The sequence below is a fragment of the Patagioenas fasciata genome, chromosome 20 (genome assembly GCF_037038585.1).
Source record: "Patagioenas fasciata isolate bPatFas1 chromosome 20, bPatFas1.hap1, whole genome shotgun sequence".
In the NCBI taxonomy this organism is placed as follows: Eukaryota; Metazoa; Chordata; class Aves; order Columbiformes; family Columbidae; genus Patagioenas; species Patagioenas fasciata.
The window spans coordinates 12,026,505-12,052,424 of NC_092539.1; the positions used below are offsets into that span (position 1 = coordinate 12,026,505).

The window sequence follows — 25,920 nt, forward strand, 5'->3', positions numbered from 1 at the left end:
TGTTGGTACAGCTCTGTATGCACTTGGCCTTTGTCAAGGGCATATTGCTGGATGCTGTTCAATGTGCTGTGCAATAGCATTCCCAGGTCCTTTCCTGTAAAGCCAAAAGCTGCTTTTCATCTAGTTGGCTCCAGCCTGCCTTTTGTGTGAGCTGCTCGTGTCTCAGATGCAGGATGGTGCATTTGATTTGGTTGAGCTTAATGAGATTCCTGTCAACCCACTTGTCTGGTTTGATGAGGACCCTCAGAATGGCATTCCCTGTTCTCTTGTGTATTGACTGCTTCCCATGGTTTCCCCTTCACATGAGTATTGTTGGAAACTTGCTGAGAGTAGACTCTGCATCGTAAGGGTCACTAATAAAATAGCTAACAAATTTAGCCCCCAAAGAGCACTCTGATTAACTGCTTACCAGTCAGATTTTTTATCACTGATGACCACTCTTTGAGCTTGCCTGACCAGCCCATTTTTCCACTCATCTTGTAGCCCAAATATTCACTCCATATTTCACTGATTTGGCTACAATAACATTTCTGGCATGTTCCTGTCTAAACTCTGAAGTAATCTTTCTAAGCTAATGCAGTGTTTTATAGGTGGCCCATCATCATGTGGCTTCTTTAAGTTACTGCACACGCCATATGTTGGATAGTTACTGCCACATTAAGAATGACGAGAACTGAGTTTCAAGACAAGTTATTGAAAGCTTTCTGTTTCATGTAAGTTTTCTGTACTTTTGAGTGAGACAACAAATGCTCTAAGAGATCATCACTTGTGCCCCAGTCAGTGTGGTTTGAATCGAGAGCTGTGAATTTGGATTCCAGTTTATAGAATCCTTGACTACACACACATTTTCAAAGTATATTTGTGTGAATAAAGGTAGGAAACTGAGTACTTAAGACTCAGTAAATCATCGTGCGTACATTTGGGAGCCTTAGCCTTCATTAGTTCTAAGGACGAAATTAGGTCTCCTTGGATAGTGGGAAGAAAAGAGAGTCATAGTAACAATGGTAATGCTAGCCAGTTCTGACTTCCCAAGGACATGAGCCAATCTTCACGAAAACTCAGTTTTCAAGTTGTTAAAAAAAAAAAAAAAAAAAAAAAAAAAAGACATTAAGGGGAGGTTTTATTGTAAGGGAGGAGGGGAACCCAACCTAAAGTGTTTCTAAAGCATGTGATGTCATAGATACAGCTTTTAAGTACACGTCAAATACCACATAAGTGTGTGGCCAGGTATTTGCTACTCAATAGTTAACTCGTGTACATCAGGTCTTCTATGATAACCAAAGCAAAAGACGTTTTTCTACTCCTATGCTTTTCTTCAGACTTTTGATGTCGTCACCCCCCTGCCCCGAGATGTGGCATTCTCACTGTTATTTGCCTCTGCTTCCCAAATCCAGATGTAGCAACTGCTTTAAGTGCATGACAATATTAACTGCAACTTTTGGAAAAAAGTGAATAGCTGCTAGACATCATTTAATGTAAGAGAGTGGCTCTTGCTGTTGAGACTGAACATCATCTTTCTCATTCATTATATTTCTACCTAGCCGTGAACTAAGTTACATTCTCACACAAAATACAGGAAATATGGGATCAAGCCATTCTGAGTTACCATCAGCAAACACGATGAATGCTGTCAGAGGTTCTCTACGGTTAATTGTGATGGCAAGCTCTGTCAGATGAAAAGTTGGCTCATTTTCACTGAGGAGAGTTCATATTGACATGTTCCTGAACTTAAATTATTATTGTTAGCAACTGATCCTAGTTAAAGGACTAATTTGATTCTTCTGTTTCAAAGGCTAAGTATTTAAAGCTATCATAAGGAAAAAACATTTTGAAGAGAATGATACTAGAGAGAGAAAGGGTTTGCTATATTCTCATTTGAGTTAAGCAGCCACACACTGTAACCAGTATTTGCTGTTAGATGTACAAAAGCCTACGGTTCTATAATAGTAGCTTCACCTTTTGTTTCAACAACAAAAAATAGGTCAGAAGTCAGGTAAAATGCTACTTCATTTCAGACTTGATGGTGGATTTGAATGGTTTAAACATTACAAGCTATGCTTAAGAGCCCAAACAGGTATGCTTAAACATGAGTACAGACAAAATTTTGCGGTGAATACTGTTAGCATGCTGTATTGCATTATGTCCAGAACAACCCATTCCCCAATGCCCAGATAAAAGTAAATGATTGTGCATTGCATGATGATACCATTAGGTGTGCAACTTTGGTTCATGCAAAGTCTCATTTTATGGACACACTGCTGATAGTCCATATATTCCTGAAGATTCTGCATATGTGAGCTTTTCAGCCATGTTCTTTCCATAACACCAAATGGATACTGTGGTCTGGCATACTGGTGGCAAAAACCAAGCCCATATCATTTTGGCCATTTAGTCCATTTAACCAAGACATTTCACCAGCCAAAAAGCTTGAACCTCTCTTTGACTTTCTGTATTCTGGTAGAGGCCAGCGGCTTATCAGTTTTTCTGTCCTCAAGTCCATTATGTACAGGTATCTGTTATCGAACAGTAGAGCAAATATTTCTCCAAAGCCCAGCAAGGACACATTTGAGAAATCAGGAGGTTTGATAACCCTAGAAGACAAGGCAACATTGTTAGAAACTCTGTCATGATGTAGTCATCAACCTGCATTACTAAACCAAATCCTTATGTATCTATAGAAAATAAGCATCTAAACTCATTCTGAAAAGTTTTAGAAAGAACTGGATGCAATTTTTTCAAATTAAGCAACTGAACACATGGTTGCAGTCAGGCCGGTCGTTTCAGTTCTGGCTTTGTGCATTCAGGACAGACCCTTCTGAACATAAGTAAAGGTTAAGGTTTGAAAGACCACAGCACAAGGGGAAAAAGTTCCTGTTTCTAGATACACACAAAAGAGCAAATGTACTTGTTTTTTACAGTGAATTTCCATAGGGATTTAATGACTCAATATCTTTAAGAGGTTTTACCTCTTATTCTTCTTTTGACCACTCTTCCAAAAGCTGGAAATAAAATGCAGAAATGCCGCCTTGTGATAATAAGATAAACAATTCAAGATTGGTCCTTAACAGAATGCCGGTTTACTGGCATAATTTAAGCATTTTCATCTTGGGGAGAAATAAAAGTATTTGCTAGTTCCCCTACACCTCTAGGGTATTTTTGCCTTGATAAATAAAACTTTAAACAGAAATTGAAGAGTTAGTTTTTCCAGAACTGAGCATTTGATCATAGCAGTACAGAACACAGCAAACTGAGGTACAAAAACATATGGAGATGAAAAATCTGTTCTCAGTAGAAAGATAACATCTTTATCTTTTGAAAGATGGGAGGTTAATTAAGATGTGACATTACTCAGTTATTGATAAGATGCACTTCTTTTGGACTAGATCTTCCTATGGTAGATACTCTACAAACATTTGGCGTCTGCTAAGAGTTCTAAATTGCATTTTTTTCTTTAATAAGTTAAAATCTTTGATGCCACCATTTCTAACAGATACAGCCTCGTTCTTTTTATGGAAACAGAATGCCATCTGGTTTGATCCCTTACTGCAGTCTGGTAGATTTCACCGTCATTCCACAGCGTTATCAAGGATGACAGAACAGTAGTGCTATGAGGAAAAAGAGTATTTTTAATTTCTTGTCCCCTCAAAGGACACCCAGAAATGGGTGCCTGGCTCTCTGTAGAGCAGCCTCCATGGCAACCTTACCTTCTAGTCACTACAGCTTCACGTTCACAACTACAGCACTGCAGTCTGATTTAAGTCTATACTGAATCTCTTCAGCTTATGGATGAAAATACAAAAGAGGACTAGGCTGTGGCCAGAAACCAGAACAGCAATCAAATAACTTGTATTGGCAGACAAAAATTAGAATTAAACCTGGCAACATGTGTCAAGTAAGATGTTTACCTTTATCAAGATTCTTTTGGCCTACATGTAAATTAAGTTATTAAAACTAATATGTTCTACTTCTTATTTACTTAAAGAAGACTAAGTCTTCAACTGAAATATTTACCTGAGAATATCATAGCTGGCAAAGTCCCACTGGTATAATCCTAGTGCTGAACTGCACACTATGTATTTACCATCAAAGTGCAATCTGGGCTGTAAGGAGATGCTGCGATCTTCAGAAACAGACAGTGTTTTTAAGCACTTGCAGTTTATTTCCCTTCCAATAGGCCAAATCTACAATCAAAACACAATTTAAGATCATAAAACACTCGCATTATACACTGTTACAAACCGTTACACAGTCTCTCTTTAAGCATTGAGTAAGTGTGCAAGTTTATTCAGAAATATTGCTCTCCTTTAGGTAGACACATCAGTTCTGTAAGTGACTTGTCTTACAGTATTGTTACAGTATGTGCTATTTCTAGCCTAAAAAATCCCAGTAAAAATGGGTGCTTTCAAGAATGGGGTAGAAATATCATCCATCTAATTGGACAGGAATGTAACAACGTTTCAGTTATGAGGCGCTTCCGTAGCCACAAACTACTGCACTCTCCAACCCTGAAGTCCCCAGCAGTCACAGCACTTGCAGTTCAGCGCTTCACTGTCAAGTTAGCGCGTAACAGGCATGCACAGAAAACACTTATTTGTTTTTTGCATTACCATTTATGTACAGCTATCCTTTAAATCTAAACATGAAGGAAAGCATTGAAAAGTTAGTTTCCAAAGAGCTACATGTCTTGTACGCAACTTTACAAGCAGAGAATACAGGAGAAAAGAAAGTATATTAAAAGAAAGTATATTATTTGTAAACTTCAGCAAACCACTCAAGCATTTTATTTCCCTGGGTACCAACATGATATATGGTACATACCTTGATTTCATACTTATCTGCACTTAGAAGAATATAATCCCCAGGACTATGCATAAGAGATTTGACTTTGCACTTCTGCAAAACTACCTGTAATTGAAGGATGTAATAATTTATGTTGATGCTGTTAAATAACCAAACTTTCATTTGCATTTTTCACTTCATTGACAAACTGCGTACTGTACTTTTGTGTAAAGGCAATAGGAATATTTTTAGCAACTGAATGGAAACTACAGTTTACACTTTTCTTATTCCTACTAGTGACAACTTACTGTATTAATAAGTGAACATATGTACTTCACCTCTAGAATCATCCCCCCACCTTCCAAGTTCTGAAGTACTCAGAAGTACTGTTTCTTGTCTTCAGAACGCTTTTCATGCTCAGATTTTAGTATTCAAGATCATTAGTTTTTCTACATAATTTTAAAAACAGCCTTCTTTAAGAACAATTGTTTTTATTCAGTCTTTGAACAAACATGGATTCATAATATTATTCCAGCTGCTTTGGAATAGAAATATTTTCAATGGTCTGAAAGGTTTAACTACAGCTTCATTAAGTATTTTTTCTGCTGAGATGTTACTTTGCAGTATTTCTTTATGTTCTCCAGATTCTACACCTACCTGCAGGGTTAGGATTAGGAAACAGAAATTTAGAACACATATTACAAACTTTTTCAAGATTAAATAAAAATGAATATTCCCACCTTAGTGACCCATTCTGTGTGTCCAGTAAGGGTATTCAGGCACGTTCCTGTTGATAAGGCCCATACTTTCACAGTGAAGTCCGCAGAGCCACTGACCAGAATGTCAAGTTCATCATTGTAATCCACACTAAAAACTACAAGCAAGGAGGGTAGTAAATAAGGAACACCAATCTCTGTGCGCACATTCTTCTGTAAGCGAGACGCCAACTAGGTCATATAGCCTCTAAATGCATATGCTACTACAGCTTTAACTATTATTCTTACACTGTACACATGAATTGTTGCTCTGGATTCTTGTGTTTACATTGCAAAATTACTGATTTTTGTCCAAATGAAGAGCAGGTACATCAGTGGTTTCTTTATGGTTAGATTATGGCAAAGTGTAACTTAAGCTAGTTTATGTTTTAAGAGTTCTAGTAAATAAAGTACAGCAGGATCAGTACATTTGATACATCTCATTATTCGCACACAGGGGAACAAACCTACAGCTGAACTGAGGATATTTTGTAGTAGAGGAGAGAGATCTTAATTATGAGCAAAATGCAAATACAGATTCCCAGGTCCTGTTGTGTTCTTTGCTGTAAGCACATCTTCATTCTGGAGATATACAGAGCTGCTATTGCCATGTGCTCTGTGCTGCCTAAGGTTTGAGTATTTTTGGTAGACTCAAAAGTACTGAATAATCATGGCATTTAGTATTACTGCAAAACACTACATGGCTAATATTTGGCATTATTCAAGGGTAGACAGATCAAGATCTGTTCTGGCTGCTTCCCCTCTACCTGAAAAGGTGACTTAAATTATAAGTTGTTTGATGATGGTGTCTGTTACTTGACAGGCAAAATTAAAAATTGAAAAGTTCAACATACCAGCACCAGTATGTCCTCTAAAATGCTGTGTCTTTGCCCCAGAGCTCCATTCCCAACAGGCCACTGTGTTATCAAAAGATCCTGTTACAAGTTTTTGTTCATCAAACTTCACTGCAGCACAAGTGTGTGTCTGGATACCATATATGCACTGACCTGTGCTTACATCCCACAGTTTTGCAGACAAGTCATCTGATCCTAGAATATAAAAAAAAAAAAAACACAACAGGGTAATTGGAAGCAAACACTAAATAATATTTCCAATCCTATATTAATCTTCCATGTTTGCTTAAAATATAGTATGTTCATGGAGTCACAGAGTGGTTATGGTTGGAAAGGAACACCTGGAGATCAACTCTTCCAACCCCTCTGGTCAAGCAGGGCCACCTACAGCTGGTTGCCCAGGACCATGACCAGACGGCTTTTGAATATGTCCAAGGATGGATGCTGTACAATCTCCCTGGGCAACCTGTGCTCAATCAATCTCACAGTAAGAGTTTTAGAGGGAATCTCCTGTGTTTCAGTTTGTGTTCACTGCCTCTTGTCTGGTCACTGGGCACCACTGAAAAGAGCCTGGCTGCATCTTCTTTGCACCCTCACTTCGGGTGTTTACATGCATTGATAAGATCCTTCCCTGAGCCCTCTCTTCTTTAGGATTAGAAAGTCCCAGCTCTCTCAGCCTTTCTTCTTATGAGAGATGCTCCAGTCCCTTCATCATCTTCATGGCCCTTCATTGGACTCTCCGGTGTGTCCAAGCCTCTCCTGTACTGAGGAGCCCAGAACTGGACACAGTACTCCAGGTGTGGCCTGAAAGTACTTACAGATTGTATCAGAAATTGTCTTATTCCAAGGAAGAAGACAGAATTTTCCTGCCACACCTAAGGACTGCAAGTGATCACATAGCCCAAATAAGGTCCCTGGAACTGGAAGTTATCCTCTAAGATGATAACTGACATATCTGTACTTCTCAACTGTGCTCACTACTCTGAAGCATAGTACCAGCTGTTACTGCTTTTTTAACCAACAATGAAATTGGTCTCCTTCTTTTCCTGTTAAAGTGACTAATGAGTTTATTGGTGTGCCAGATGTTTCAGAAATGGAAAAATAAAGTAATTTTGAATCATCTTAAACAGCATTAGCACTATGAAAATAAGCTGTCTGGTAAAGGAAAAGCAAATTGTCATAAATCATATAGGGGGGTGGGAGGAGAAAACAAAGAATTATAAGACTCCAGATTTTCTGTCCTTCCTACCTGTACACAGAAGTCCATCTTTATAGTAAAGTGCATATACTCTGGCACTGTGTCCAATTAAAGAGGATGTCTCAAAGGCTTCATGGTCCTTCAGTTGCTTCATCCTTAAAATAGCCTTTAGATAAACCTTCTTCCAATGCAGGGGATCCTGAACAGAGTCATCTATTTGCCAGCCCAAATTCTTACATGCGGTCTGCCACACCTCTGTACAGGCACTTATAACCTTATTCCACTGCTTAGAGACGAGGCAACATGTGAGTAAGGTCTGAGGATCAAGCCATTTTAACAGATAAAAACTAAGTTCCAGTGGAAGAAGTTTGAGGAAGTCCCTCTTGAGGAGAATCTCTAGATTATTGGAGAGGTGCCTGAGCTGGACTGCTCCACTCAAGCTAATCAGGTGATCCAGAGTTTCATTTTTCTGCAAGTCCGTCAGAGAAAGAAATGTAATAGAAATGTTATCAAGCCATGCTTCAAAGTCCTTTTTCTCCATAAGGTTATGGAAAAATTTACCTGTGATACATCAAAATACTGTATTAGTTCTGTTCAGAAAACAACATAAGCATCACATCTTTATTACTGGTACATCAGTATTCCAAATGGCATGCTAACACATTGACTGAAGTGATCAAACACATTTTAAAGTATTCATTAGTTTAGGACTAAGCATTTGCAGGCACTGTGAACTATCATTTGTCCCACATCAGACTTAGAAGTGACTTGTATGGAGAAAGTGAAAGTTAGCACTCATCATGGATGTAAACATTTTTCTTGTTCTAGGCTATCACTTTCAAATTCTGAATCCAATAAGGGAAGGGTTAGTTTAAGTTTTAAACCTATTATAGCAAATAAACACTGTTTTAGAGTTTACTCATGGATTATACTGATAAAGGGAAGAAACCAAAGTATATAAGCAGTGGTAAGCTAGTTACTGACAGAGCTTACTCATACCTTGGTCCATTTTAAACACAAAGCAGGTAACTGTAGCTTTTTAAAAAAGATACAGAGAGATGTCTGAAAAACTGTTTTGAAGGATATGTTAGATATCTTTCTATCTTCCATTGTGTAAAGGCTGTACATTATCCTGATCTAGTGTCAGTTTTGAGATCTTTGCACTGTTTTGACCTAAACCTTTTTTTTTTTTTTTCTTTCTCAGTTTATTTCCAATGAAAAGAGTTAACTATGAAATTGAAGGTTTGACATACTACCTCCTAAACTACACGATCTGTATGCATTTATACTATCCCGTGGCATCTCACGTTCCAACAATAAGCTTGGATAAGTGATTAACAAGATAAACATGAGGCAAACAGTTAAAATGCCATAATCATTTTCTCTGGAAGATCTAAGTCAGATAGTTAGAAAACTGGCTGAATTTAATTTGTAAAAGCTCCCAAACCCAAAGAATTGAGGAATCTGAGTGGGAGTCAATAACGCGTTTATTTCTATACAGGCATTTTATCTTCATAGAATCAGATCTTAGAGTACACCTCTTAACATGGCAAAGTAGTACAGAAAAGTACAGTCTACACTACGAAAGGCTGCAAATGGCATGCAATTGTTGATAAAAACACAAGAAGGTACTGGGTGTCAGAGGCACAGAAACAGCTGCTCCTACTAAGTCACAAGTTCACAGAGTAACTTTTGCTCCTGACAGCGCTCATAAGCGCTCTTAGCAACTCCAAGCAGCATCGGTCTGCTGTGCCAGCAGGCGTGCCTTTTCTTTGAAACAAACTCTTTCTAACAGGCTCCCTATGAGATAAAAAAATAGGTGTTTGTTATATTCAATACGTGAAGCTAACGCTGACGCCAAGGGCAGCCGGGGCTCCCGCTGCTCGGAGCTCCGTGCGTGAGGCTCTTCCCGGGTGATTCTGCTGCCCGATCCGCGCCCTCCGCCCCCTCCCATGTACCTCCGCACGCACAGAGCGCGGCGAGGACCGCAGATTTCAGCGCCGCTGCTGCCGACAGCTGCCGGCGCCGCTCGCCCGAGTCCCGTGGGCCGCGGCGCTCACCTCAGGTAGCGGCCGGGCGCGGGGCGTCCCCGGGCAGGCGGCTGGCGCGGCCCCGCGGAGCCCGGCGAGGGCTGGGGCTTCCCCGCGGCCATCGCTCCCACGGCAGGACGGGTTCCCAGCGCGGCTCGCGGACACCGCGGCAGGAGGCCGCGCTCTGACAGGCCTGGCCGCGCTCGACGGGCCTGGCCGCCTCAGCCGCACCCGCCGCGGGCCCTGCGCCGGGCCGACCGGCGGGCACGGGCGGGAAGGGCTCCCCGGCACTCGCTGCTCTCCGGATCAGGCAGCTTCCGGCACAACCTCAACGTCATCACTGCGCGCTGCCGCGCAGCCGTTTCCGTCCAGGCGGGTGTCTTGCAGAGGCTGCCGGTACCGGCTGCCCGCGGGTGGGCCATGGCTGCGGAGGAGTCTCGGTCCCTGCTGGGTCACCCCGCTTCGGACTCTGGCCCCAGGTGAGCGCGGGAGCCCCCGCGCTAGCGGGCTCAGGGCGCCCCGAGCACGACCGGTAGCGGGGGCGGCCTGAGCGCTGGATCGAACCCTCTGCCGCCCGCCCGAGCTCTGACGGCCCCGGTGAGGGGCCGGGAGCGGAAGGCGGGCGCGGTGCGATCCGTGTCGGCCTCTTCTGCCACAGAGTGCGGAACACGAAGCTGTACCTGGCCGCGTTTGCCGCCGTCCTGGGACCGCTGAGCTTCGGGTTCGCGCTGGGCTACAGCTCCCCCGTGATTCCGGAGCTGGGCAAGATCAGCGACCCTGACCTGAGACTGGACAGCGATCGAGCCTCGTGGTTTGGGGTACGTCTCGGTGTGATGCGGTACCTTTACGTGGTTTCACTTGAAAGCACAGGTCAAGAGGATGCTGCTCATATGATGGGGTCCTATTCCTCCTGAGAATGAGGGTAAATGCAGATCTTAAAAATGAAATCAATTTTTTTTTTTTTAAACTCAGAGATTGGTTAAATTTTTCCTGAGTAACAGTGCTGTTATGCTTGAATAGCTCTCAGCACGTATTAATAAATGCCCCTGTTGTTTGAACCTATTTTTGATGCTAAAATTTCTTCTAACCATTCCTGTGTTTCTCAAACGAACCTGTTAAGGGACCACAGAAAACAAACTTTTTAATAAATAAGTGCAATTCATCAGCATGAGGAATATTTGCTTCTTGGATACAGGCTGGACTTCAGGTTAGATGTGACAACATATTCTTCAGGGCTTTAAAGCAGTTTGAAAGGCCTGTTTATGAATGGACAGCTTTGCAGACAGATTAAGAAACAGTTAATGCCGCTTTTTTTTTTTTTTGTTCATTGAAAGAGCTTTGTATGTAATATGAAAATTACTTGCTGTTCAGTTGTGGTGAGTATTGCTTCTTGGCTGTGTTTTGATTAAGAAGTTAATGCTTATCTTTATTATCCAAACACCTGCTTACTCTTGCACTTTTTTTTAGAAGCTGCTATTTTTCAAAATTTTTAGAAATTGCTGTTATTTATTTTTATATTTATTTATATGTATGTATAATAATTTTTTTACTTGTTTTTTGAAGTCAGTAGTAACATTAGGAGCTGCTGTCGGAGGAGTACTAGGAGGCTATCTTGTGGATAAAATTGGGAGAAAGCTGAGTCTAATGCTGTGCTCAATACCATATGTTCTTGGATATATAGTTATTATATCTGCTCATAATGTTTGGATGCTTTATTTTGGACGAATGCTGACAGGCTTGGCCAGTGGAGTTACTTCACTTGTTGTTCCAGTAAGTAAGAAGTTTTTCTGGGTTTGTGTGCATGTGCAATTGGTTTTTTGTTTGTGTGTGGTTTTTTGGTTTATTTTTCCATAGCAGTATTATAGGTGGCTTGGGTGAAGTAACTGAATAACTGTAGCTAAGGCACTTAGTGAATTTAGAAGAAACTGATTTTTTTTGTCAGTTTTGAACTTCATGGAGAATGAAATAATTTTGCACTCTTTATGTCAAATTAAAAAATCAAAACTTTCATTGCAAACATTTTGATATGTGGTTTGGGCCCTGTGTTTATGCAAAGAGTGTTCTAAGCTCCAGACTTCTTTGAGATTATGCATTTCTTGTTGAATATGGCTAACCAAAGAGGCTCTTACAAATGCAAGTTTATTTACCTTTGGGATACTGATACTGCATCAGCTTTCTTCTGGCTTAGGTCCTCTGTTTCCTCCAGGGTTTTTCATAACGCCAATATACATTTCTGAGATGGTACTTTTCTACTCACTTCATCTTGTTGAGGCCTTTTTAAAGGAGAGGAGTTACTGGGAAATACATATGTGTTTTTACAGAAATGAATTACTTATCAAGTCCTTGATCCAAAATTGGATAGCTTTATTAGATGTTTTCTTCCTGTGTTTTAGGTGTATATATCTGAAGTATCTCATCCTAAAGTCCGTGGTATGCTTGGCTCTTGTGTTCAGTTGATGGTGGTGACTGGAATACTGGGAGCCTATGTTGCAGGTATTTGGGTTAGGGCTCTGGGTTATAAAAAAGAATTAGTACATGTAATGAAAGAACTATGCTGAAGAATTGGAAGTAAATGTTAATTTTTTTGTACAACTAATAGATGTTTGTAGTCCTCTTTCTTTCTTTCTTTCTTTCTTTCTTTCCCTTTTGTTACCTAGGAATGACACTAAAATGGCGCTGGCTGGCAGTGTTGTGTTCTTTTCCATCCTGCATAATGCTATTGTTCATGTCCTTCATGCCTGAAACACCGAGATTTCTGCTGAATCAGAACAAACGCTCAGAAGCCATAGCTGCTTTGTGCTTCCTGCGGGGACCGCATGCGGACCATGAATGGGAATGTCAGCAAATTGAAGCTAGTGTTCAGGAGGAGGTGATAAGAATCTGATTTACTCTTAAACACCATTTTGTATGGAGATAATATCTGAAACCATATAATGTAATTAAAAAGGTTTTACCAAAGCTTGGTTAATGGCCTTTTTACAACCAGTGGTCCAAACCTGTTCCCTTACACAAACGATACTCAAGAAGCAAGTGAGATTCTTTGAACCTTTTTCCTCTGCATTTCAGCTGCAGCTGCTGTCACCACTGGCTGCCATCAGTGTACGGAAGTGGCGGTTGGGCTTGTTAATTGTATGACAGCTGTCTAGTTTATTTACTTTATTTAGCAATTTTATAGGATTATTCAACACCTCTGAGGCTTATTTCCTATATGTGTGAATGCATTTTCTCTTGTGTCTCTAAAAGCATCATTTAGCCTCTTGTGAGATGTGTGTTTAAATAGACAGGTCTAATAATTGAAGTTCGGTTTCTGCAAACCATGGATTCTTTCACATTAACTTTGTAGATAAAGTACTGTTATTCTCTGTCTCTAGAACCTAAGAAAAGGGGAAAAAGCTTTTCTGGAGTTTTCAAATACTTCAAATATGAACATTTTTACTGCTAAGACACTTAGGTTTTGCTAAGGTGGGAGAGGGAGACTTACTGAGTTTGAACAAACTGAAATGTTCTGAGAAGGATTTTTGTTTTTCTTTTTGTTCTTTGATCTAAGAGATGAAATTTTTGACCAAATCATTGCTTAATCTTTTTAACAGGGACTGAATCTTTCTGAATTTAAGAACCCCTCAATCTACAGGCCACTTCTTATTGGTGTTGCTCTAATGTTCTTCCAGCAAATAACAGGCATTAATGCCGTTATGTTCTATGCAGAGACTATCTTTGAAGAGGCAAACTTCAAGGTAATTGGGGTGTGTTTCCAAACTGGCAGGTGTCTCATAGTTTCAGTTTAGTGGTATAATAAGTCTAAAACACGTAAGAAACTGACTTGATAAATGATCCTGCCTGTGTCATAAATAACAGGGTTTGTGTTCTAGTGGTGTTTTTTTGGTTTGGATTCTAGGTGCCCTTTTACCCGTGTTACTCTGGCATGCCTTTTTTTGGGGGGGGGCAGGGAAATGTATGTTGCAGTTGGCTGGTCTGAAACTTTGATATTGATAGAAATTCCTATTATAGTAATCTTCCTATGTAATTTTATTTTTTTAGACTTGCAAATGCAGTGTTTCAGAGCAAGTGGAATTCTGGGGAGCAGTTGTGGCTTAAAGCTTATTAAGCGACGAGTATATTGTGTTAATTGGTGATGTCTTCTTTTTTTTTCCCCGTTGTTTCACCCCGCTATTAATTTCTGTGGCATAGTTTGTCTTCATTCAGATTCAAGAAGCAAATGTATTTGTAATGCTTGATAAGTGATCCTCTTGTCAGCCCAAAAGAGCAAAATCTCCCTACCTCTTACTTTATTTCAGGACAGCAGAATGGCTTCTGTTGTTGTGAGTTCCATACAAGTATGTTTCACTGCTGTGGCTGCACTTATCATAGATAAAACTGGACGAAAAGTGCTGCTTTACATATCTGGTAAAACATGTTACTAAATTTTGTCCAGTAAAAAATAATTATATAGTACCCATAAATATCTTAACTGTTCAGGAAATTAAGTATTGCAATTTACACATTTTTAAGTGGATATCACTATAGACTTAAATTCACAAGAGGGAACTATCATGTTATGTGTATCTGTTGCAGGTGGAACCCCTTGAAACTGCATGTGGCTATCTATCTACCTTTTTGTTTTCTTCCCAGGCCAGTTTTTCTTTTGAAATAGCTATGTCACGGAGACAGTTCTTACTACTGTGATACTTCTTCAGTTTAATGAGATTCAGTGTCATGATACATTCTCATACCCAAGTTGTCAACAAATGGCTATTTCAAAGTAGTTTCTCTGTGGCTGCTGCTGATTTCATGGCAGATTGTGGTGTTTAGTTATATAAGACCATAGTTAAAAATTTTAACTGTATGAGTAAATGTGCTGAAGAAAACTAATTCTGTTTGATACGTTCGTTGTGCTGCACACGCAATAGTAGTTGTCTGCTGTCAAGACTGTATTGTTTGCCTAGTGTTTAGAATGCTTGTCTAGCATCTTTCACTCCTGTCAAGCCCAGTGTTTATTTCCAAGAACAGTATCTTCCATGAAACGCTTCTGTGGGGGCCAGCACATCTTACATTTGACTGACCAAGTGGCAGCCAGTGACAACTTGATTATTGCTTACTTTTCAGGGATAATCATGGCGCTCAGTACTGCATTGTTTGGACTTTACTTTAAAATGGTCCTTCCAAATCGAAACAACTCATCAAATCCTGATGTATGGTTCACACTAAATTCAGCATCACCAGGAACAGAAAGCAGCGTATCCTGGCTTGCAGTAGTGAGCCTAGGGCTCTTTGTTGCTGGTAAGTGGAACGGGCTTTGAAGTAGCCATTATATGAAACTCAAACTTTCTGACAAATTTGTTCCATTGTGTCACATTATCAATGAATGGAAATGAATTGTCTATGACAGACATTTCAGTGTATAGCACAAAGGTGGACTGAGTGTTCACAATCCTGGTGATAAAGCTAGCAGCTTAGTTAAGCCAGTTCCCTGGAAAATGAATTTGTACTTCCTTGTGCTAATAGTAAGTAAGTGCTCAGGTTAAACTGCTTTGCAGTCATTAATGGAAAAAACAGTCTTTGTTCGTGTCTGAGCCGCCACACTGAATTCTGTGATGGTGCAAGGCAGCAGCAGTTAGAAACAAGGTGTGTTTTTAAGCTTACCCCTTCAGATACTTGTTGGCAAGAAGTTCTGCTTGTTAAGAATATTCTTGTAATTTGATGTAAAATGCACTAGTGCTTATCGTGCTGCCCTAAAATAACCTACTCTCTTTCCTTCTGGTTGAGGTACTGGTTTACCGGAATAATCCAAGAACCCAGAGTGCGAACTGCATCCCCCTTACATGACTCACTTGGGCATCATTCATTCTTCCTGTAGCATGTACTTGCATTTATTCTCTTCTGTTTGTAATTGCAGGTTTTGCCCTTGGCTGGGGTCCTGTTCCATGGCTGTTGATATCTGAAATCTTCCCACTTAAAGCTAGAGGCATATCAAGTGGTGCTTGTGTGTTAACGAACTGGGTTATGGCCTTCTTGGTAACCAAAGAATTTCATGATTTCATAGTAAGCATCATACATTACAATCTGAAGTTTCTTTTCATAAGGAAATTTATTAAACATTTTCCTGAGCTATCGTCTTCTCTGGCAATATAGAACTGTAGTTGTACAGTAGTGAGCTGTAATAATGTGGGGTTTTTTGTTGTTTCCCCTTTCTCAGGGCTTCTTAACGTCCTGTGGCACATTCTGGCTCTTCTCTGCCTTCTGCTGCCTCAATGTAATCTTTACAGCTTTTTATGTTCCTGAAACGAAAGGACAGACCCTGGAACAAATTGAGGCCTACTTTGGAAGAATTTAAGCCTAAGGCTTTTTATATTGCTACAAAACCTTCGTATCATGAAATATGGTGCTATGGTTGAAAGTAACTGCATTGCTAAAGTTTAGTGACTGTGTTACTAAATCTGCTATCAACTTGTTATAATGAATTTTGGAAAAATCTGAGTTCTGTTTTTTAAAAAAAAAATCAATGGGGATCTGCATATAGTTCAGCACACTCCCTGTATAGTAAATCTCCCTTGTGCAGGTCTTGGACGTATTATTTTTCTTTGATTCCTGTGTTCTTGCACCCAGTGCAAACTGACTGTAATGACCAAGAATGTTAAATGTAGTGACCGTGAAATTTTTTTCTAAAAAGTAAATTAAGATCTCATTATGTAACTAAAGACACAAAATTTCATTGCTGCACTCTACCCTTCCCTTATGTCACTTGTCACAGCAAATAAATGAATGATGTAGCCTGGCTAACGTTAATTTTAACCGCAGTATTAATCTTTGTGTCACTTCTATTTTTGGGATGCCTAAATCTTGGTCTCAACTGGAGATGAATGCTTGACTTTCATGGACGTTAGTGTTAAGTTGGCATTATTTATCCTGTTGCTGGCAAGTTGGTTAGGAATGCATTTAAATCACAAGGAGGCCTTTAGCTCTTAGGATAATGTATTTTAAATTTTGGAAAGAGGACTGCTTTTTCAAAAGGAATTACAAAGCCTTAGAGACAGTAACAACTTCCTTTTAGCCAGAAAAGGAGGAAACCTATCTTTTGTAGTGTTAATTTAAGGGGTAAAGATCTCCAGTCAGAGCAGGTCTCTGAAAGCCTAGAAGATGCCAGAAACACAAACCAGTGCTATATTATAGTTCTTGTCAAACATGGGTAATGTTTAGACACAAATGCCAGTATCACAGGCCCAGTATAGCACTTAATGAGTAACATGTCTGAAACAAAACTTCTGGAGAACTCAAATGGAAACAGTGATCCAGAGCTGTCTGCAAGCAGGGTACTACCTTCTGCCTTTTTAATTTCTTGGCTGTTGAACCAAATTTGAAAAAGCCATTAGTTATGCATGTTTAAAAGAAAGAAGTGAGATCAAATGTATGGTTTATTACATATGAAGGAATAAAGAATCTGTTACTCCTTCACGAAGGTGATAAATGGCACTTAAAACAATTTCAGCTGTGACAGGACTGTTTCTATTTGGCTGTCATATCTAAAACACAAACCATACACACTATCACATGACATTAAAAACAATGGTTATACATGGGCATTTAAGACAAGTGGTACATAGTTTTTTGATCACAAATGTAGCAACAGTCTTAGTATGCAATTATTAAATTACAAAGCAGTCTGCTAACATTCAAAGTCTTAGTAAAAACTGACATTCCATTGGCCTAAACCTTTAGAGACATAACATCAACCAGATAAATATCTATTAGAGCTACAAATAAATATGCATAAAATAATCTCTTAAATTGTCTTTTCAAATCATGTGCTAATATCATGATTTCCAGTAGCGAACAGGAGTCAGTCAGCTGCAGCTCAGCAACAAAGCGAAGCAGCGAGGCAGTACACAGGTTGGTGAAGCTACTGTGCACAACTAGTAAGAGTAATTAATTGCTCTAACCTGCATGCACGTACAGATGTTTGCTGCATACCGTCATTTCAGCTTCCCGTATGGTTAATATTTGGTTTTCAGGGTATAATTTTTTCCTCCACAAAGTCAGGCTACACCCAACTGCGAAAATGCTGCTTTAACAGAATGAGCAAGCACTGTGCATATGAACCATGACATGAAATTGGTAATAATGACAATAATATGGTACTCACTTTCATATACTGAAGGCAACCAAAATTATTCTGAACTACCCTGACACTTGCAGATGGGATTCCCAGCCCTGCCTCCCAAGATCACATTACTTTAGATTCCTACATATGCTTAGGATTTTTAATCCCTTAAAACTTGTGGTAGAAATTAAAAATATATACACATACCTATATATACATATATATAAAACCAACTCAATCCCCAAAGGATTATATATCTCAAATCTCAACATCCCTGCAAGACACACAGAAGCAAAACCAAAAAATGGCAGCCTTTTTAAGGCACCTGCTGCATACATTAGGAATGAAGACAGGTTATTTTTCTCCTTCCTGTCCTGTATCGGTAATAGTCTGTTATGTCTGGTATTTCCCAGCGTGACCTGAGGAACAGCTTGCACCTGACCTGTGCGGTCAAGCTGTAGCATAGACATTCAGGTAGGAGGTGGTGGGGAGGCAGTTGTAAGGCTTCCCTCTGAAAACTAAATCAACTTCTTGTTCCAGATAAGTACCATGATGATAGTTTCATCTGGTTTTGTCAGCTTAAGCAATCAAATTTCATCTGTATTCCTTAGTCCTTTTGCTGCTCGATAGTATTTGGTAGATGTCACCAGTGCTGTGATTACAGACAGACCTTTGAAGGTTCCCTGCCCCCCCCCGCTTACTTTACAGCCACTGCTGTGGCTCGGGTTAGAGAAAATAACTCATGATTATAGAAAGAGGGGCCGTAAAGCAAATCTTCGTTATGATGCAAATGGCACATCTGTATGCATCCTGAGTACCATCATAGCCAGAAGTCAATTTTCCTGTCAGGCTTCTCTCCTTTTTGACCTCGCTCCTGTTCCATCTCTAAGGCTTGTCTTTCAGGAAACCTGAGTATGTGTGCTCAGGTTCTTCAAAACAAGTTTTAAGATCGCCACGTATTGCTTTAGCTGCTACAGAACTATGGTTTAGTCATGTTAAATCATGCTACAACAGCACACGTGAACATCTGCAATACATTTGAAAATCTGATACCCTAACAATGCAAAGCAAAGCTTCCAGTTAAAACTGTATTTTAACTAAAGCCCCAGTTTTGCAACACACTGGTAGAGTCTTTGAAAACTCCCACATCACAGAAATGAAATACCACATGGAGAAATCCATTTATGGAAAAAGGTGGTGGTTTTGCTTTCTAAAAACACCTAAGTGCATGCAGTGCTCCCTAAAGTGGATTCATTAAGAGCACAGAAGTGTTTACAGCCTCCAGGAGAATAAACATCAGGTGATACTTTCGGATTGATTTTTTAAAACTTAGCTGTTCAGATTAAATAGGACAGGGTAAATTAACACAGTGTCTGGAAATAACATTCTCAAGAAGAGTGACAAGCTCTTGGCAAGACTTTGAGCTGGCACTTCCTTTTCAATGCTTATTAAGGTTCATGCCACACATCTATGGGTGCCAAAATGCTAAAATAATGGTAGCCACTGGTTAATACTGCTTCTGCTCCTAGATTAATTACTGTTGAAAATATTGCTTCTTTCCTTGATCAACCACTCCAGACTAAGAAATTATGCTTTCAGTTAACACCTTGTATGTTTTCTTAGGTGGAGCAATTAAGCCACTATCTACAATAAACTGGGCAAAAACTACTTCGCAAAGAGTTACACATTCAGACAGAGTGAAGCAAAAGGCACACACCTGCAGATGGTCAGAGTTGGACAGAAAGTGAAATCATGACACGTGAATGGCATTACAAAATAAAATAAAGGATACAGAAGTATTTCCACATATAGAACAAGAAATACTTGCTAATAAGGCTAAAATCTTCAAAGCCTGAAGCATCCCTTAAAACTGGAAGCAACCCAAACCAAACAAAACTGTTTCAAAATACTGTTTAAAATTAATTTTTCGCATAGAAGGAAACAGTTAAAAAAATAATCAAACTTTATACATGAAACCCTGCCTTTTAACGTAACAACAAAAAAGAAAATCTAAGATGACTATTTCATCACAGAAAACTGGATTCTGAGCAGTGAAATTTCAGTCTGGATCCAGTTAGAAAAATATGATTATATGGAATAATGACTTACATTGTTGGTGCAAGAACAGGCAACAGCTAATGCTGATGCCTGCATAGGAACCTTTGTGTAGTTAGAAAGAAAATTAGTGGTTAGCTTTTCTGCCTGTAATGGGAAAATCCGGAGGTGCACTACAATAAACAGTCTCCAGCTGATAGAGAAATACAGTAGTTTGCTTTCTTTTTGCCTTTTCACTTCTCATCCTTAAGGAATACTTTTAAAGTTTGTGTTTTCTATAAGAAGTCTCTCTGCTCAAGCATTCTTAATGCCAAAACAGTTTTCAAGCTTCTCTAGAAAATGTGCATGGACAGACCAAAGCAAAGAAAGCAGCATCTTCATCTCTTATATGTTCTTTATAGAACCTTCTTGATTGTTCAGTAAACATACCATAGCTGCATCATTTTAAGAATAGACTGCACTGTCTGGAAAGACCTTGCCTGCAAGCCTTTTGTTTGGTTTAGTTTTTAAAACAAAAAAGGAAAGATTTATGTTATAAAATTCCTCTTCCCACATGACATACACTGTTGTAACACAACTCATGATAGTAACAACAACAATTAACTTAGCTGAATGTCATTCAGGTACTTCAAATTATAAGAAACTCAGAACAAGTAATACTTTTTATTTACTTCAGTTTCAGCCTAAATCTCTCATTAATTACCTACTATTAGAATGCCACAAAAAGTAATGGTTCCTTAACTGAGAAAACATACTTATGTCGAAGATATAAGCATCACCAAATCAGGCTGAGCTAGCCAGTACAACAAGGGTTCTATGAAGATTAATCACCAATACTTCCAGCCACATTTTACCACTAGAAGCAGTGTTTGTGACATTCCCATAGAGCTCACAGAGTTGTAAGAAAATGTGAAGTAAGGAAGAAAGGTTTTAAGACTGTCTTCACTTCAAGTCAATGATGTCCTCATCATATAAGGAGATCAGCTGAAAGGGCCAGCCAGATGGTGAGCTCTCCTCCCTGCTCGCTAAAGTGTCAGGCTCTGAGCTAGCAGAAAGATGACATCCTTCAGAACAGCTTTCAAAAGAGCTTGAGATTATCCTGCAAAGAGGAAGACAAAAGTTGCTAAAAAATACACAGATTAGGGCAAGCAGGACCAATGGCTATTTCTAGATTCAATCAAATTATTCTAAAGACAGACCATTAAAACTTCCTCTCCGATTTACTCTGCTGAAAATCATTAAAATGCAAATGTTCATGAAGCTCCACGTCCAAATGATTTCCAAATAGTGAAATAAATCAAATAGAGGTTTACATTGCAGCAGATTTTTAAATTTGTTTTGTTAATCTCATTCTGCCACTACTCTATACAAACATAAGTTGTGAAAACAAAAGAATGGCAGTGGGGTCAGGTAAGCAGAGCCAAGCAGAAAAGTGCTATGGTGTTTCTTAGCAAAATGTATTCTGGAAATCGCAAAACAAGAGAAGAAAACAACAAGTGAGCCTGCACAGTGCAGATCTAGTAGTGCAAACCCTAATGACAGGCTCAACTGCGGCATGTCCTCACAAAACCCCTCACATTGAGTCTTGCTTTGCTCATTAACATACCTTTAGCAAAAAGCATAATTGTTTTGGTATTTATAGTATTCAGATACTCTAACAAGCACATTAGCATGAAATTCACACTGGTATACAAAGCTCTCAGTCAGCCCCATGCCAAGTGAGATGAGCACGAATCGGTTGACAAATCGTCAATTCTGAAAACATTTACAGTCTAACTCAGACGGTTTTCTAAAGCCAGCATATTTACCTGTCACTACTAGTTGATCTTACTGCTCCCTGCTTCGGGTCTGACTGTCTTCGAGGAACCCTTTTTTGCTTCTGTGCAGTTTCTGTCTTGGTCATAGGCTCATCCAAGAGGCCTCAATAAAGGAATAAAAGACTTAATACTCTTAACAGCAAATAAAGTGTTCATGAAAACTTTAAGGCATACGTTGCTGGTTTCCACTATTAACTAGTTCCTACTTGGCTTAGAATATAGTTATCTTACACGTGATCAGGTGCTGGCTAGACTGTTTGCAGATAAGGTTCTCTCTCAGTTTCATGTGTTTGTTTATACTACTTATTCATCAACACTGGTTGCATGTTACAAATACGACTGTGATGGTCCAAAGATTAGAAATTAAATATACTTGGCCATTAATATGTACATTGAAGAGTGAGGAGAGTTTACCCAGCAATTCTTTACGTGTTCTGCTTGCAATTTCTTTAATTTCCATACGAGATAAGGATAGTGAGTGAGTAACTGGAAGAGAGGCAATGCCACTGGATGTTGTGGTAGTGATGACCTTGGGAGCCAAAGGTGACTTCAGAGGTCGTTCAATGCTTCGCCCAACCAGATTACTGAGAGGAATTTTGTATAGGTTTTTGCATGGAACTTCACCTGAAACACAAAAGGAGAAAAGAATGTCACACTTTCACAATAGAATAAGTTCTTAATACTTCCAAATGAAAAGTTATACAGAAAAGTTATACTCATTGTGCCAGGTGCCTTTAAACCTGAACAACAAGGACCTTCCTACCCCCAGAGAACTTTCAATATAAATAGGCTACGAGGATGAAGAAATACAACCATATTGTGCAGAGTTGCAAATTGACTTAGAGGGAAAAAGAAGACTGACTTTGGGCAATGTGATGGATCAGTAGTGGAACCAAGAAGTAAATGTACATGTCCTGAGGTTGGTATTCGACTATTACACCATGACTCTGCACTCTGTGCAATATTTTAATATGCTGCAAGTATATCTGAGCCTGGATCTCAAGTGGTTTAAATTATGGCTTCTCTTCTTAGGTGACACGAAATACCATGTGTTTTCCTAATTCTTAGGAAAAAGCCCAACAACAACTTACCATCAGATAGCACTGCCTTTTCAAAACTGAAACTGTGAATCTCCTTTCCCCTTCTGCCAACAGTGCAGTAGCAGATTTAAGTGAGGAAGATACATACACACACTGCGTTATCCTGTGTTTCTTCATTATTGTTCCCCTATAGAGGGATTGTTTGCAAATCATGTTACACTAAATTGACAGTGCAAACTCTTTCGAGGCTAGAACTTCTTCTTACTTTTGGTTCACAAAAGAGCTTTAACCCTCAGTGGTAGTTTAGATTTTCTCAAGTGAAAGGACTGGTGTATGTGAAATCTCAAGTCTTCCCACAATTTTCTACCTCTTTTTGCGTTATTAGTCTTGGCCATATTGCCAAAGATCCACCAATTTACTGAAGCTTAGTTGCTCCCCTCCTACAGAAACAGCTTCTTCAAAACAGCACTACTATGCATTCAGAAAAGATCCTATGGGGCAAATGCTCAAGAACCAGGTGCTTCATATCTGTGGATAAACAGAAAATCTCTGTCTTTCAGACTTTCAGGTAGGAACTCAAAGTTTTTTACCTGATCAATTCAATCTTACTAACGATCAGCTGCACTGACATGTGACAGCTGTTGGCATGATCAGAAATTGTTATTCAAGCTGCCTGGAAACCACGTTACCTTCTAGAGATGAAAGAGGACATTCTGGCATTTCATGAGCTGTTGGTGTCTGAGGAGAACTCCTTGAACTCAGTTCCTTAGAGCTGCTGTCAGATGATGTATTTACTGCAGCAGTAGCTTTAAAATAAATATCTGACTGAAATGACAAATAACTTATTAGTACTGCAATACTTTCTTAACTGTCTTCTGAATACGAGCTCAAATGTATTGATGCTAAGTCACCTAGGTTTGTTCATAGAAAGGTTATCCCACTGTCAAGTGGAGGGAACATCTGTGAGGTTGAGGATAGTATGTGCCCCATAAGCAGTCAGATATCTCAGATCTGCATTACTGTGAGCAATAAAGGACAGTGAGATAAATTCTGATTTTCTTTGTACTTGATATCAATTCAAAGCACACAGACAAACAGTTACCAGAGATCAAATAGCACATGTTTCAGTTTTGGTTTGTTTGTTTTTTGGCTGCAGCAACTTTTAACGTGCATTAGATCCCAACGTATCACAAAAATAGCCAAGCATAATTTTCCTATGTCTTACCCTCGATGCTAAAAGTTGAAGCTCAGGCACAACTGCTGTGTGGACTAAGTTCCCATTCACCACTAATCGGATCTCAATGGAATCGGTAGTGAAAGCAAGGATATAAGGGAAAGCACACACTGCAACGAAACAAAAATTATTCGGCAGGGAAGAATGGTTAATATAAATGCTTCTTGGATGCTCCATGAAAACTATTCTTGAGTATCATCTGACCTCTTGTGGCATCTCCCCTTTCCTATGAAAAGGGTTGTCTAACATACCGATGGACACTGAGCTACATCAAGCCTGAAGAAAACTTCACTCTCCATGGCTGGTAGAACATTGAATGGAAAATGAAAAACAGGAAAAAGAGAAAGGAAAAGAAATTCAGCAAAGAAAGAACCTGGCACCAAGGCTCCAATTTTTAAAATTATCATATGCAGAAACTTAGCTAAAGTGGCATCATGAATATCACGTTTATTCCTAGTACACATACTGTAATTCCACTAACAGCCAAGTGCAAGCCTAAATGGTGAAAGAAAGAAAATGGACGTCTAGTTAAAAAGAGATATTTTCTTACCAACGGCATAAGGAACTTGATTCCAGCTGAAGTGGAAGTCATAAGCTGATGGCTGGATCAGTGGAGAACCTCCATTGAAAGGATATACCTTTCTGTACTGGCAAACATCTGTAACAAAAAAAGAAGCATCCATAACCTTACACTGCAAGTGACAAACACCAGTTTCACAGGCAGATGTTGCAGAAGTGTGGACATTATATGCATAATCAAACATTTATGGAGAAGTCCCTCTATATCTGAACAGATTAGGGCAGTGTGCTTCCTCTGTGTACATGGCATTTGAAAGATCAAAACAGAAGACCTATATTTTAATAAGTTGTCATATTTGACAAAGTCATTCTTACTCTCTTCCAACCATTATCAGTTCCTTACCTTGTCTATGGATAGAGGAATAGGCAAGAAAATTTCAGAAAGCAGCGTTAGCAGAACTGTACCTCCCTGCCAGTACTGGCCTTGAAGCAGCCATAAGCTAGCACAGTTTACATTTGAAGACTGTTATACATGCAGGACATTACAGACACCACGATTTCATTAGTCATATAACTTGTGAACCTACTACTTAGTTGCTGTAAGTCCACTCGCTCTGAAATTAACGTTCTATGAGTCAGATATGAATGCTGGCTTATAGAGCTTCTTACTGGCAATGCAATTCTGAATTTTTAATGTGATAGGTCTAGGTAATGGGGAACTTAACCTACTATCAACAGATTTTTCTTTACATACATGCACTAGTGCTGATCAAACATCTATTAAAGTTCAGAACTTACAAAGTCATATTAGCAAACAATAAGAAAGCTTAAAGATGAGATGCAATTGCAATAGCCTTTTTTCTTGATGAGTTGGGGGCTCCAGGTAAACATCTATGACCCTTTCAAATATGTGCTACTTCTGGGTCCTTTCTATTTTTAGGCAAAATTGTATTTTCTTCCTGTAATTGATGTCCTCAGACTGAATCAAAGTTTACATCCAGAAATGTTTTACAGATCATTTTTCAAATACAGTCTTAGGACACTGCCATATCCTTTGTTTTCATATTTGTTCTATGATTATACTTTCAGAATTATAATGCTCTCTAAAGAACAAGCATAAGTTTCCCTGTGACACTGTCCTAGAAACAGGAATTCAAGCTGCTGTAAGCCAATGCAGCAGCTTTATTGTAACTTTAAGATTAGCTCAGTTTGTTAGCTCTGGCTCAGCAATGGGTCTATTAGAGGGGAACTGATTCCATGCAGAAATATAGGTGAGAATTCACTCTCCTCTGTCAGATGGTTTTTTAGTTCTGAAACAGTGCTAAGGGAACCAGAATCATGTAGGATCTGGCAAGCTATCAGAACCAAAAGGGCCTCACAGAGCATAGAAAGATACAGTTTAGAGACACTTAAAACTTGCTCTGTGGCACCGATCTGATAGCCAGTGCTGGACCATGGGTGTATTTATCTTGCCTCCATCGATGTTCACTTCTGGAGAGGCAAACAGGACATGTTTTCTGCGACAGAGAAAGCCATGCCTTGTC

General features: G+C 39.4%; 3 protein-coding genes across 16 annotated transcripts in view; 1 reads left to right on the forward strand and 2 right to left on the reverse strand.

Annotated features, from left to right (window-relative positions):
- Window positions 1-1,989: 1,989 nt before the first annotated feature.
- Window positions 1,990-9,825, reverse strand: FBXW2 (F-box and WD repeat domain containing 2). Of its 6 annotated transcripts, XM_065854087.2 has the most exons (8): window positions 9,647-9,782; window positions 7,638-8,147; window positions 6,542-6,583; window positions 6,389-6,451; window positions 5,520-5,653; window positions 4,819-4,905; window positions 4,012-4,181; window positions 1,990-2,591 (listed from the first exon to the last, which is right to left on the reverse strand). In XM_065854087.2, the coding sequence occupies exons 2-8, from the start codon at window positions 8,125-8,127 to the stop codon at window positions 2,303-2,305; spliced, it is 1,275 nt and encodes a 424-aa protein (XP_065710159.1). In that variant the 5' UTR covers window positions 8,128-8,147; window positions 9,647-9,782; the 3' UTR covers window positions 1,990-2,302. The 6 variants fall into 6 exon arrangements, with proteins under 6 accessions (XP_065710159.1, XP_065710160.1, XP_065710156.1 ...); XM_065854088.2 differs by having other exon boundaries at window positions 6,389-6,583; window positions 7,638-8,055; window positions 9,647-9,825; XM_065854084.2 differs by having other exon boundaries at window positions 6,389-6,583.
- Window positions 9,826-9,930: 105 nt separating this feature from the next.
- On the forward strand, window positions 9,931-16,410 carry SLC2A8 (solute carrier family 2 member 8). 3 transcript variants are annotated; one of them, XM_065854062.2, is made up of 10 exons: window positions 9,931-10,095; window positions 10,275-10,434; window positions 11,180-11,386; window positions 12,010-12,109; window positions 12,274-12,485; window positions 13,207-13,350; window positions 13,912-14,020; window positions 14,720-14,893; window positions 15,510-15,655; window positions 15,810-16,410. In XM_065854062.2, the coding sequence occupies exons 1-10, from the start codon at window positions 10,037-10,039 to the stop codon at window positions 15,945-15,947; spliced, it is 1,449 nt and encodes a 482-aa protein (XP_065710134.1). In that variant the 5' UTR covers window positions 9,931-10,036; the 3' UTR covers window positions 15,948-16,410. The 3 variants fall into 3 exon arrangements, with proteins under 3 accessions (XP_065710134.1, XP_071673352.1, XP_065710136.1); XM_071817251.1 differs by lacking the exon at window positions 11,180-11,386 and having other exon boundaries at window positions 9,953-10,095; XM_065854064.1 differs by lacking the exon at window positions 9,931-10,095 and having other exon boundaries at window positions 10,312-10,434; window positions 11,184-11,386.
- Window positions 16,411-17,007: 597 nt separating this feature from the next.
- Window positions 17,008-25,920, reverse strand: part of GARNL3 (GTPase activating Rap/RanGAP domain like 3) — a 47,993-nt gene continuing 39,080 nt past the window's right edge. For all 7 annotated transcript variants that reach the window (XM_065854059.2, XM_065854058.2, XM_071817246.1 and 4 more), the window contains 6 exons: window positions 24,408-24,515; window positions 23,849-23,967; window positions 23,313-23,448; window positions 21,998-22,207; window positions 21,575-21,686; window positions 17,008-20,865 (listed from right to left, as the gene is read on the reverse strand). In XM_065854059.2, coding sequence (XP_065710131.1) covers window positions 20,709-20,865; window positions 21,575-21,686; window positions 21,998-22,207; window positions 23,313-23,448; window positions 23,849-23,967; window positions 24,408-24,515 — 842 coding nt within the window. In that variant the 3' untranslated portion in view covers window positions 17,008-20,708. The remainder of the gene's footprint in view (window positions 20,866-21,574; window positions 21,687-21,997; window positions 22,208-23,312; window positions 23,449-23,848; window positions 23,968-24,407; window positions 24,516-25,920) is intronic.